General features: G+C 45.6%; 1 protein-coding gene across 12 annotated transcripts in view; it reads right to left on the bottom strand.

Annotated features, from left to right (window-relative positions):
* LOC121540367 (protein unc-13 homolog A) overlaps positions 1 to 13,726 on the bottom strand; it is a 97,389-nt gene that overhangs the window by 3,684 nt on the left and 79,979 nt on the right. For 4 of the 12 annotated variants that reach the window (XM_045207865.1, XM_045207866.1, XM_041849189.2 and 1 more), the window contains 11 exons: positions 13,537 to 13,614; positions 12,888 to 12,965; positions 12,345 to 12,433; positions 11,964 to 12,113; positions 11,080 to 11,203; positions 10,164 to 10,169; positions 8,798 to 8,827; positions 7,570 to 7,626; positions 7,395 to 7,475; positions 6,416 to 6,563; positions 403 to 459 (listed from right to left, as the gene is read on the bottom strand). In XM_045207865.1, the coding sequence (XP_045063800.1) occupies positions 403 to 459; positions 6,416 to 6,563; positions 7,395 to 7,475; positions 7,570 to 7,626; positions 8,798 to 8,827; positions 10,164 to 10,169; positions 11,080 to 11,203; positions 11,964 to 12,113; positions 12,345 to 12,433; positions 12,888 to 12,965; positions 13,537 to 13,614 (898 nt within the window). The remainder of the gene's footprint in view (positions 1 to 402; positions 460 to 6,415; positions 6,564 to 7,394; positions 7,476 to 7,569; positions 7,627 to 8,797; positions 8,828 to 10,163; positions 10,170 to 11,079; positions 11,204 to 11,963; positions 12,114 to 12,344; positions 12,434 to 12,887; positions 12,966 to 13,536; positions 13,615 to 13,726) is intronic. The other 8 variants (XM_045207869.1, XM_041849193.2, XM_045207871.1 and 5 more) reach the window with 4 other exon arrangements.

Raw genomic sequence — 13,726 nt, 5'->3', positions numbered from 1 at the left:
ATTGAACACCCACCCACACACACACTCCTTTTGCCCAGTCATTGTCTGACTCACTCTCTCTCTCATCCTTTTGCATGCACATGGGTCTTCTCCTATGATGCATACTGATGACTCTGCCTCTGACAGAGCATGAGTCCTCACAGTCTTATAATGTGGTTCCCTTTGTCTGATGGCTACCATGCCTTAGTAGTTTCAGGTCATACATACTGAGTATGTATACGTAGTACCTACATCATATGTGTGTACTGTATGTCATACGCATGCACGCATACATGTCCTATGTCCGTGTGTGTGTGTTGGGATGAAGTTGAGCAGGCAGGAGGGTAGTCCGAGGATGCATATGGGGGTGGAGGTCTAGGTCCTTGGAGGCCTGGTGTTTTCAGGCCCTTAGTGTCCACATACCTTTCTCTGGGTACACATCCTCACTAGCCGTGAACCTCACTCCCTTCCCGTCGAAAACTAGCGGACAGAGGGGGTCGAGGAGGAGGAAGAAGAGAGAAAATAGAAGAGACTGAGAAATAGAAAGAGTGCAGAGATAGAGTTGAGAGTCATAGAGTCAAAAGAGAGTCAGAAGAGAGTCAAAAGAGAGTCAGAAGAGAGTCAAATAGATTCAGACGAAGAATTGATGTTATCCTTGATTAATATGCTGTTATCAGTGACGTCTAGTGAAGTTACATCATTGTCATCCAGTGAAACTCCTTCCAGTCTATGGTGGTCCTTATTCATAGTCTATGGTGGTCCACACACACACACACACACACACACACACACACACACACACACACACACACACACACACACACACACACACACACACACACACAGCTTCCTTCTGACTGTGCCATTGCTATGAAGTGTGGTTAAACATTCTCTAAAATCACCAATTATATATATTCTAATTACATTTCAAATGATCATTCATTTCGTTCAGAGACCAGGTCAATGTTTCCACCGCCTAACACACCATCACTGTTATATCACGATGGAGGGATGAGGACAGAGAAGAAGAAAGAGGAGAATCTCTTGTTAATTCAATCTCAAATACCTGTCTGATCACATAACGCGTTTCTCTTTCCGCTCCCGGAGAGCCTGACTAGAGACTTAAATGTTTTATAACCCGGAGAGAAAGCACCCCTCCAAAGCAGTTGGTTCTACTCTATAACACCACTGAAATATTTAACAGGAAATAAAAATAGTGGGAAACCCCGGAGTAAACACAACACAGGATATGTTAGAGAATGTCTCTGATACATACCAGCACAGAAGGCAAACAAAGATACACGGAGCTATGGCATCATATTACACTCAATAAGTGGCCATATTACACACATCAATGTCCATTAAGCACAGTGAGAGAGAAACTGACTAGAGGTAGAGGAGAGAGGAGAGAGGAGAGGAAGTAAAGAAATGGAAGACTTGGGAGCGAGAGAGAGAAACACAGAGAGAGAGAGAGAGAGAGAGAGAGAGAAACACTGAGAGAGAGAGAGAGAAACAGAGAGAGAGAGAGAGAGAGAGAGAGAGAGAGAGAGAGAGAGAGAGAGAGAGAGAGAGAGAGAGAAACACAGAGCGAGAGAGAGAGAGAGAGCGAGCGAGAGAGAGAGAAAAACACAGAGCGAGAGAGAGAAAGAGAAAAACTGAGCGAGAGAGAGAGAGAGAGAAACACAGAGCGAGAGAGAGAGAGAGTAGCCCTCATGACGACCCCCCCACACCCACTGAGGACATACACAAGCCACAGATTGTACTCCTTATGGACTCAAACGGGAAATACATACAAGAAAATAAACTTTTTCCAAAACACACAGTGTCTAAACTCTGGTGTCCAAACACCCAGCGCGCCCTAGACCTTCTGTCTGAGGACCGACTAGGATCACCCAGCCACATAATAATACACACAGGCACAAACGACCTGAGAACACAGCAGGAAAGGGTGGCCACATCACTCAAGGGAGTGATAGAAAAAGCTTATTCTACTTTCCCCAACGCACAAGTGGTTATCTCAACCCTGTTACCACGAAAATACTTCCACCCTGCTACCATACAGCGGGTAAACGCAAGTATTTCCCGTGACTGTGCATCATAACCAAATGTCTTCCTGGCCCACCACTCCACCCTGGACGTGAACAGCCTTTATGACCAGGTCCACCTATACAAGGCAGCAGTGCCCACCTTCGCCCGGACCCTAAAGGATATCGCCCTCAACCGCAGACCCAACATCTCACACAGGAGCAACAGATCAACAGACACCCCGCCCAGACCAGCGAGACACTCTCCCAGACCTGCAGGACCCCCCCCCAGGACCTACACATAGAGGACCCCCGCAGAGAGGACCTACATCCAGACCACAGCACCATCAACCACATCTACACCCCCACCAATTAACTCCCCCCCAAGTCAACCATGCCCACACCCCATTTAGGCCCCCTCAGATCAGACCTATGCCCCTCCTACCCATCCCAAGCCCCCCACTCCCACAAAGAGGGCCTCAACATGAAAGTCACACATACGCCCAGGCCGTGAGCAGGCAAACAGGCCCAACACCCACTCTTACACTAGCCCAAGCCAATGGCATGTACCAGATGCTCAGCAGGCTCTGCTCATAATTACTGGCCTGAGGCCAAACCACACAACCAACAACATTAGACACTTTATGGAACACAAAGCCTTCACTATTTCATCCTGGAATATCCAAGGCCTGAGGTCATCTGCCTTTGGCCTAAAGAGCAGGAATCTGGACTTCACCAAAGAAATCGGAAATACAGACATTGTCATCCTACAAGAAACATGGCATAGAGGAGACGGACCCACTGGTTGCCCTCTAGGTTACAGAGAGCTGGTAGTCCCATCCACCAAACTACCAGGTGTGAAACAGGGAAGGGACTCAGGGGGTATGCTAATTTGGTATAGAGCTAACTCACTCTATTAAATTAATCAAAACAGGAACATTTTACATTTGGTTAGAAATTCAAAAGGAAATTATCTCAACTGAGAAAAATGTCCTCCTGTGTGCTACCTATATCCCCCACTAGAATCCCCATACTTTAATGAAGACAGTTTCTCCATCCTGGAGGGGGAAATCAATCATTTCCAGACCCAGGGACATGTACTAGTCTGTGGCGACCTAAATGCCAGAACTGGACAAGAACCTGACACCCTCAGCACACAGGGGGACAAACACCTACCTGGAGGTGACAGCATTCCCTCCCCCATATGCCCCCCTAGGCACAACTACGACAACATAACCAACAAAAACGGGTCACAACTCCTGCAGCTCTGTCGCACACTGGGTATGTACATAGTCAATGGTAGGCTTCGAGGGGACTCCTATGGTAGGTACACCTATAGCTCATCTCTTGGCAGTAGTACTGTAGACTACTTTATCACTGACCTTAACCCAGAGTCTCTCAGAGCGTTCACAGTCAGCCCACTGACACCCCTATCAGATCACAGCAAAATCACAGCCTACCTGAACAGAGCAATACTCAATCATGAGGCATCAAAGCCAAAGGAACTGAATAATATTAAGAAATGCTATAGATGGAAGGAAAGTAGTGTTGAAACCTACCAAAAAACAATTAGGAAACAACAAATTCAATCCATTCTAGACAACTTCCTGGACAAAACGTTCCACTGTAATAGTGAAGGTGTAAACTTGGCAGTAGAAAACCTAAACAGTATATTTGACCTCTCAGCTTCCCTATCAAATCTAAAAATCTCTAACAGAAAACCAAAGAAAAGTAATCACAGTGATAAATGGTTTGATGAAGAATGCAAAAACCTAAGAAAGAAATTGAGAAACCTATCCAACCAAAAACATAGAGACCCAGAAAACCTGAGCCTACGCCTTCACTATGGTGAATCACTAAAACAATACAGAAATACACTACGGAAAAAGAAGGAACAGCATGTCAGAAATCAGCTCAATGTAATTGAAGAATCCATAGACTCTAACCACTCCTGGGAAAATTGGAAAACAAACAACAACACGAAGAGCTATCTATCCAAAACGGAGATGTATGGGTAAACCACTTCTCCAACCTTTTTGGCCCTATAACAGAGAACAAACAGCAAAAATATATACATGATCAAATGCAAATCTTAGAATCAACTATTAAAGACTACCAGAACCCACTGGATTCTCCAATTACATTGAATGAACTACAGGACAAAATACATACCCTCCAACCCAAAAAGTCCTGTGGTGTTGATGGTATCCTCAATGAAATGATAAAATATACAGACCACAAATTTCAATTAGCTATACTTAAACTCTTTAACATCATCCTTAGCTCTGGCATCTTCCCCAATATTTGGAACCAAGGACTGATCACCCCAATCCACAAAAGTGGAGACAAATTTGACCCCAATAACTACCGTGGGATATGCGTCAACAGCAACCATGGGAAAATCCTCTGCATTATCATTAACAGCAGACTAGTTCATTTCCTCAGTGAAAACAATGTACTGAGCAAATGTCAAATTGGCTTTTTACCAAATTATCGTACGACAGACCATGTATTCACCCTGCACACCCTAATTGACAAACAAACAAACCAAAACAAAGGCAAAGTTTTCTCATGCTTTGTTGATTTCAAAAAAGCTTTTGACTCAATTTGGCATGAGGGTCTGCTATACAAATTGATGGAAAGTGGTGTTGGGGGAAAAACATACGACATTATAAAATCCATGTACACAAACAACAAGTGTGCGGTTAAAATTGGCAAAAAACACACACATTTCTTTCCACAGGGCCGTGGGGTGAAACAGGGATGCAGTTTAAGCCCCACACTCTTCAACATATATATCAATGAATTGGCGAGGGCACTAGAACAGTCTGCAGCACCCGGCCTCACCCTACTAGAATCTGAAGTAAAATGTCTTCTGTTTGCTGATGATCTGGTGCTTCTGTCACCAACCAAGGAGGGCCTACAGCAGCACCTAGATCTTCTGCACAGATTCTGTCAGACCTGGGCCCTGACAGTAAATCTCAGTAAGACAAAAATAATGGTGTTCCAAAAAAGGTCCAGTTGCCAGGACCACAAATACAAATTCCATCTAGACACCGTTGCCCTAGAGCACACAAAAAACTATACATACCTCGGCCTAAACATCAGTGCCACAGGTAACTTCCACAAAGCTGTGAACGATCTGAGAGACAAGGCAAGAAGGGCCTTCTATGCCATCAAAAGGAACATAAAATTTGACATACCAATTAGGATCTGGCTAAAAATACTTGAATCAGTTATAGAACCCATTGCCCTTTATGGTTCTGAGGTCTGGGGTCCGCTCACCAACCAAGAAGTCACAAAATGGGACAAACACCAAATTGAGACTCTGCAACGTAAAACACCAAATAATGCATGCAGAGCAGAATTAGGCCAATACCCGCTAATTATCAAAATCCAGAAAAGAGCCGTTAAATTTTATAACCACTTAAAAGGAAGCGATTCCCAAACCTTCCATAACAAAGCCATCACCTACAGAGAGATGAACTTGGAGAAGAGTCCCCTAAGTAAGCTTGTCCTAGGGCTCTGTTCACAAACACAAACAGACCCCACACAGCCCCAGGACAACAACAACAACAACAACACAATTAGACCCAACCAAATCATGAGAAAACTAAAAGAGAATTACTTGACACATTGGAAAGAACAAACAAATAAACAGAGCAGGTTAACAACTAGAATGCTATTTGGCCCTAAACAGAGAGTACACAGTGGCAGAATACCTGACCACTGTGACTGACCCAAACTTAAGGAAAGCTTTGACTATGTACAGACTCAGTGAGCATAGCCTTGCTATTGAGAAAGGCCGCCGTAGGCAGACCTGGCTCTCAAGAGAAGACAGGTTATGTGCACACTGCCCACAAAATGAGGTGGAAACTGAGCTGCACTTCCTAACCTCCTGCCAAATGTATGACCATATTAGAGACACATATTTCCCTCAGATTACAGCGATCCACAAAGAATTTGAAAACAAACCCAATTTTGATAAACTCCCTTATCTACTGGGTGAAAAACCACAGTGTGCCATCACAGCTGCAAGATTTGTGACCTGTTGCCACAAGAAAAGGGCAACCAGTGAAGAACAAACACCATTGTAAATACAACCCATATTTATGTTTATTTATTTTCCCATTTGTACTTTAACTATTTGCACATTGTTACAACACTGTATATATACATAATATGACATTTGAAATGTCTTTATTCTTTTGAAACTTCTGAGTGTAATGTTTACTGTTAATATTTATTGTTTATTTCACTTTTGTTTACTATCTACTTCACTTGCTTTGGCAATGTTAACACACGTTTCCCATGCCAATAAAGCCCTTAAATTGAAATTGAATTGAGAGAGAGAGAGAGAGAGAGAGAGAGAGAGAAACAGGGGGAAAAGAGGGGTTGGACAGGCACCCTACCTTGTGCGATCTGAGATGAAACAAAAGTCTTGATGAGTTTGTCTGTGGCCTGGGTGTAGAGGGACAGGGCGTAGTGTAGAGACAACAGGTCAGGACTCTTCTCCAGAAATGTCTTCTTCAGACCCACCCCTCCAGCATGGAAGTATTGCTACAGTACGCCAGAGAGAGAGAGAGAGAGAGAAAGAGAAAGAGAGAGAGAGAGAGAGAGAGAGAGAGAGAGAGAGAGAGAGAGAGAGAGAGAGAGAGAGAGAGAGAGAGAGAGAGAGAGAGAGAGAGAGAGAGAGAGAGAGAGAGAGAGATGACAGAGTCAGACTATAGCTGTTTCCAAACTAGGCTGAAGTGTGTTGAGTATGCATTATAAGACCCATACCTGTATGTCCCTGAAATAAACTACATGCAGATACATTTCAGACTTTATACAGCCATTTCATTCCTACAACATTTTTCTGATAGCCACACCTTGACGTTTCCTGATACACTACTATGTTAACACAGAGTGGTTTAGTACTACACAGGCAAACTACACTCTAGGAATCAGGCAGAGCAGTAGTTGCCATTGGCTCACTGACAAGCCCTTATTCAAATGACCGTTACAAATTAGCCTCATTTACCTCAGCTTAATCTGCCTTAAATCACACTACACAGGCCACATAGGAAACCTTCTCACACTGAATCATAGACCTGTCTGCTACAGTTAGACAGAGCATGGCTGGGAAAATGAGGCTTTCATCCATCTTGAAAATATTTTTTATAGATTAGGGTTGTTTAACTGTACTAGCCCAAGGCCAACACTTTTACTGACTTCAATGGAAGGCCTAAAATTAACCACTCTATTCATGATATAATATGATGTATATTTTAAACAGTCGTAGGCGATCTGGTCAAAGTGTGTGTGTGTGTGTGTTTCTATGTGTGTGTGTGTGTGTGTGTGTGTGTGTGTGCTTAGGTTCAGGAGAAAGACAGGAGTTTTGGGTTGTACCTTGATGGTGTCCAGGGCCAGTTCTATCACAGCACACTGCTTAGGGGACAGGGCTTTGGCCTCCTCACGACCCATGTGCTCCTGAGGAACACACCCACAGACAGGTTAACAATACAAATACAGAACTTTTAAATGCAGACAGTACTAATGTTGCACGAGACAAGATGTGTGGTACCTTTATCTTGGAGAGCTGTCCCAGCTGCTTGGCAGCGTTGGAGATGAGCTGAGTGCCCTAGAGGCAAGCAGAGGTATAAACAGAGAGAAGAGGGCTTCATTATGGTCACGACACAGGGTAGCAGTCACACAGATAACCGTCACATCACAAAAGACAGACAGTTCTGAGTCACTCACATTCACATTCCAAAACTCACTCAACACATTACAGGACTTTCAAAAATACTAGCTATCATACTAGTCATTATCTTTCTCACAAACACGCACACACACGCACACACACACACACAGCAAGAGAAGACAGGAGTTCAGCTTATTGTAAGAGCACACACACACACACAGAGACACACACTCGCACACACACACACACACACACACACACACACACACACACACACACACACACACAGACACAGACACAGACACAGACACAGACACAGACACAGACACACACACACACACACACACACACACACACACACACACACACACACACACACACACACACACACACACACACACAGACAGACAGTGAATGCAAAGGTTCAACCAAGCCAGCAAGCCCACAGCCTTCGCAGTAGCACTGTGGTGATATATCCCGTATCTATGACGACTCTGTGATACTCTGTTAGCAAAGTATATCACTAAGTGATCACTCACTAATACCACACAGCACCCACCACTCTGGGGCTACACCTTATCTCTAAGAGAACACTCTTTAAACAGAGAACAGACTAAACAAACAAAAATGGCTGTCCAAAGACTCAGAGAACCATTATCATCCTACAAAAGGATAATACCAAGAAGGGTTCCACTCTCATCTCATAAACGTGGCTTATCAAATAGTTTATGCCATCATGGACGTTCAATGCCAGTCGGTTGAGGAACAGAGGTCAAGGTCAGGCAACGGGCCTACAGCAGTCCTGTCCTATGGGGTGTTTGTTAGTGTGCTAACAGTATGTACTGTAACGTCAACCCTCCATGTGTCCAGCAGTACTTGGTCTGTGTGGAGGCTGGGATGCAGGTAGCTCCAGGTACGTCTACAGGTGGTGGACTACAACAGACAGAACTGTACGGTAAACTGGCAAAGAGGAACGCCATTTAAAAAACTAAAAGTGAGAAACGATCGCTTCCACTGCTTTGTATCGGACGGAGAGGCGAGAAAACACCAGAGAAAAGAGACATAGAGGAGAGAAGACACATTGAGCTAGAGTGGGTTTAGTCCTTACATCACTGTGACAAGCAAGCTTCACCCTCCCCTGTAAAGAGAGGACATTGGTTAATACATCAGGAAGGGACCTGTCCCCACAGTTTGATTGTCTGACTGACTAATGGAGCAGACATCTTAGTAACTGTCCATCTGCTAGGTTAATGGTTATGGTTCAAAGCCAATCAGTCCTAGTTTTCATTTCTAATGGGTCAGATAATGTAATCTAGCAAAATCTACAGATCAAAATTGATGGATCAACATAATGTATTCCAGAGGTCTATGTTTGATCATTGTCCTTAAGAGTTTCTTTAAGTTTAGCCTACAGTTAGTTAGGTCTATATCAGTATGAGCAGTCTTGGTAATGAGCCCATACTAGCTTCAGATAAAGAAGACAGGCCACTGACGGCCAGCAACACCTCCACCAGAGAGATTAAAACATTTAAATATATATTTTTAAACAATGTTAGAAAAAAATTCAAGCTATTCTAGAAAAGTAAGTAAAACATTTTTTTTCCAGATTTTACAGACCATGGATGATAAAATTGAGAAAACACAACAACATTTAAAGCATTGAGAGGGTTTTTGTGCGTTAGAGCAGAAGTGTGTTCTCAGACATATGTCTACTGTATGTGTGTGTGTCACCAATCCTAAACCCCACAAGTGTAGAATACTACTTCTGGTATAGACCAGCCTTGGTGAAAGTATATACCTTAGCTTATCACTATGCTATTATGACTATCATTCTATAACAACAGGACATGGAACCAAACCAGGACAGATCAACACAGCAGGCCTGCAGAGACATACTGGCAGAATTACTACAGGGAAGTTGGAGTAGATCAGATACAAGCAACAAACCAACATTGGGCAGGGGGACACACTTCAAACAGGTAACAGGTGGGGGGAGGGTGGAGTCCTGGGACAATATGCAAGAGAAGAACAAGGCAACACTGGGAGCCAGAGAAGTGCCACATCCCAGATACAGGAGAGTGTGAGAGAGAGAGCGCAAAGAGGGGGTGGGGCAGGGCGAAGAGCAGTGGGAGGCAGGGGGGCGCCCGATTGGAGGGTTCATATGGGGGAGAGTGGGGCCTGATCTGAGTCAGTCACCATGCAGCTGTCACCTCAGAGAGAGAGACAGAGGTGGAGGAGGACAGGAGAAGAGAGGAGAACAGAGAGAGGAGGAGGACAGGAGAAGAGAGGAGAACAGAGAGAGGAGGAGAGGAACAACAGAGCAAGTGGAAGACAGAGAGACAGATAGGAGGAGTGAGGATGTGGGGGGAGAAGGGGGGACAGTTTGCAGCCACATATAGCAGAGGACTGACCACCTTGCACTAACGAACTGTGGGACAGACAGACACACTGACACGCAGGAGTGCCATACTTACAATCATCTGTGGAGGAAGAGCAGTGGGAGCAGGATGTAATAACCAGAAAGGAGGGTCAGTGACGCTGCAAAGAGCCCCAGATCAATCCTCCAAGCAGCAGTAATACACATATCAGATGGAAGGGACAGAGTGACCCAAAACACTGAGACTGGTACTGTAACACCCCCTCTGGACCCTGTCTCTGCCCCTGTGGGAGAGCTGAGAGAGGGACCGGGGACTGACCCACACTGGGGGGGTCTTACTGATAGAGATACAGGGCAACCATTCTACTATAGAATGATGTGAGGCTCTTTTGTTACCAAATAAAAATGAGAACAGATATATCAAAAACAAAATAAATACCAGCTGCTTTCCAACATGAAAGGCTCCACTGGGGTTAGAATGATATGGTGCATCCTTCCTACTTCCACTTTTGTGTTTCACCTAAATCTATTGAGTGAATGGAAGAGTGGGGTCTTTTTGTATGTGGCCTAGGGGGCTGGGGAGAGGGGCGTATCAGGCCCATCATTAATTATCAGATCTATTCTTATACAGTCACTTGTAAGCATCTTATAATGTAGACAAAATGTCCGCCATCTCAGCCCTACTTCTCCCCTGTCTAATGGCTGTCCTGGCTGCTCACTGTGTGCGTCTGTGGGAGAGGATTCACTGTACCTAATACTGTACTCAGAACAGATAAAATATTCAATATATCTCCCTCACATACCACATATCAGAGCATGAATCCCTTGACTAAAAATAACTCTGATCTGTCTTGGTTCCCATCCCATACTGAGAAGTGGTTTGTGCCTGTGTAGCAGTTGGTAGTGTGGGCTGTGTGTGTGTGTATCAAAGAATGTGTGACTGCGTGCATGTGAGTGTGTGTGACTGCGTGCATGTGTGTGTGTGTGTGTGTGTGAAGGGTGTGTGTTCCTACCGTCTGGTCGGTGAGAGGGGGCAGGACGATGGTCTTCTCCATAGTGTTCATCACCAGCTTCCACAGCTCCTTTAGAACACGTTTCAGCACCGTCTTCTCACAGATCTTAGCAAACAGCGTCAGGCTGGCAGGAGACAGAGCGAAGGTAGAGGGAGGAGCGAGGGAGGAAGGGAGGGAGGAGCGAGGGAGGAGCGAGGGAGGAAGGGAGGGAGGAGCGAGGGAGGAAGGGAGGGAGGAGCGAGGGAGGAAGGGAGGGAGGAGCGAGGGAGGAAGGGAGGAAGGGAGGGAGGAGCGAGGGAGGAAGGGAGGGAAGGAGCGAGGGAGGAAGGGAGGGAGGGAGGGAGGGAGGAGCGAGGGAGGAGCGAGGGAGGGGAGAAATAATGAGCGACAGAATGGAGTCCAACATAGCGCTCCAGCCAAGATTAGCTTAGTGGTTAAGAGCGTTGTGCCAATAACCGAAAGATCGCTGGTTCTAATCCCAGAGCCGACTAGATGAAAAATCTGTCGATATGCCCTTGAGCAAGGCACTTAACCCTAATTGCTCCTGTAATTCGCTCTGGATAAGAGCGTCTGCTAAATGACAAGAAATTGTGCTAAATATCAAGAGAGAGAGATGACAGAGGAGACACAGAAAGAGAGGAAGAAAAAGGAGAAGAAAAGAAAGGAGAGATGAGTTGAAAGAGAGAGCGGGAAGAAGACAGCAAGATCAAAAGAGACTGGAATAGAAACTGGGATAGAGACTGGAATAGAAACTGTGATAGAGACTGGAATAGAGACTGGAATAGAGACTGGAAAAAGACTGGAAAAGAGACTGGAAATCAAGAAAGAAATAGAGACTGCAGCCAGAAAGTGATTAGCAACATTACAGGACAACTCTCTCTCACTTGCTGTCCAGGAAGTCCATGATAGGCTGCAGAACGTTGTCAGCGTCCTGGGCCACACTGCTGCAGTTGTTAGCCCCCACTTTGGTCCCCTTCACCTGGCCAAGGATGTCTCCCATCTGCTTCACATTGTCCTCAATCTGTGGCTGGAAACTACACACACGCACACACACACACGCTGACATAACTAATATGTCAGCTGAAGTGACATAAAATGGTTAAATGTCACTATTTTGACATATTCGGATGAGACTATGTAGCAAGGAGAGAAAGCCTCTGTGATATTAATGAAATACATATTGGAGTTGGCGAGTATGAGTAGTTGGAATGGCTGTTTGATGCCCGTCTGTTGCCTGGCAGTGCCCAGCAGTGTGCCCAGCTCACCTGACAGAAAAGATCCTGCTGAGATCATCCATCACAGTGTTTAGCTTCACCTGCAGGTCTTTCAGGAAGTCACTGGCCTCCTTGCACAGCTGAAACACACACACAGTCATGTACCACACACACACACACACACACACACACACACACACACACACACACACACACACCAATAGATACATGTACACACACACCCACGCACACACACACACCATACACACACAAACACGCACGTACGTGCACACACACACACACACATGCACACACACACGCGCACATGCACACACACACTCACACACACACACACACATACACAGAGTGTCAGTGAAACTGGCAGAGCACCAGGGCTCTCACACAGAGCTCTCAGCAGGCAGACAGAAACATTCCCCAACAAACAGACGGTCAGTCAGAGAGAATAGAAGCACTCAGCAGAGAAACCAGTTCAGTCAGAAAGACAAACAAACACACGCATACACACACACACACAGGAACACACACATACTCAGATATATACTGGGGGCAAACACGGATAAGAGAGTCACTCACATCCTTTCCTCCCATGGCTTCAAACATCCTCTCCAGTTGAACTCTGAGCTGCTGGATGTTGTTGATCAGGATGCATGGCTGCAAACAACACAAAGTCATTATCCACTACACTATCCAAATACCACACATTTTCACTGAAATGTACAAACACTACACTATACCTTTTTCTCCCTAATTTCGATCTTGTCTCATCGCTGCAACTCCCCAACGGGCTCGGAAGGCGAAAGTCGAGTCATGCGTCCTCCGAAAAATGACCTGCCTAACCGCGCTTCTTAACACCTGCCCGCTTAACCCGGAAACCAGCCGCACCAATATGTCGGAGGAAACACAGTTCTACTGATGACCGAGGTCAGCCTGCAGGCACCCAGCCCGCCACAAGTAGTCACTAGAGCGCGATGAGCCAAGTAAACTCCCCCCGGCCAAACCCTCCCCTAACCCGGACGACGCTGGGCCAATTGTGCGCCACCCTATGGGACTCCCGATCATGGCCGGTTGTAATACAGGCCAGGATCGAACCCGGGTCTGTAGCGACGCCTCTAGCACTGCGATGCAGTGCCTTAGACCGCTGCGCCACTCGGGAGCCCCAACACTACACTATACTGATGTGCATCCCCACCAAACATGTCACGTCCTGTCATTGGACACTCACCACTTTCTCCATGTTGACATAGTTAGCAAAGCACTTGGAGATAATGTCCGAGTAGGACAGGAGAACGTTGCCGATTGTCTGAGGAGAGAGCAGGAGGAGAAAGGAATATGTCAACCACTGTCTCTGTGACTCAGCTTACCATCATGAAGCCATGAATGAAGTGGCTATAGTGTGTAGAATACTGTTGTGT

This window comes from Coregonus clupeaformis, chromosome 26 (assembly GCF_020615455.1).
Source record: "Coregonus clupeaformis isolate EN_2021a chromosome 26, ASM2061545v1, whole genome shotgun sequence".
NCBI classification, from domain to species: Eukaryota; Metazoa; Chordata; class Actinopteri; order Salmoniformes; family Salmonidae; genus Coregonus; species Coregonus clupeaformis.
This window is presented reverse-complemented; position numbering and strand designations above follow the sequence as displayed.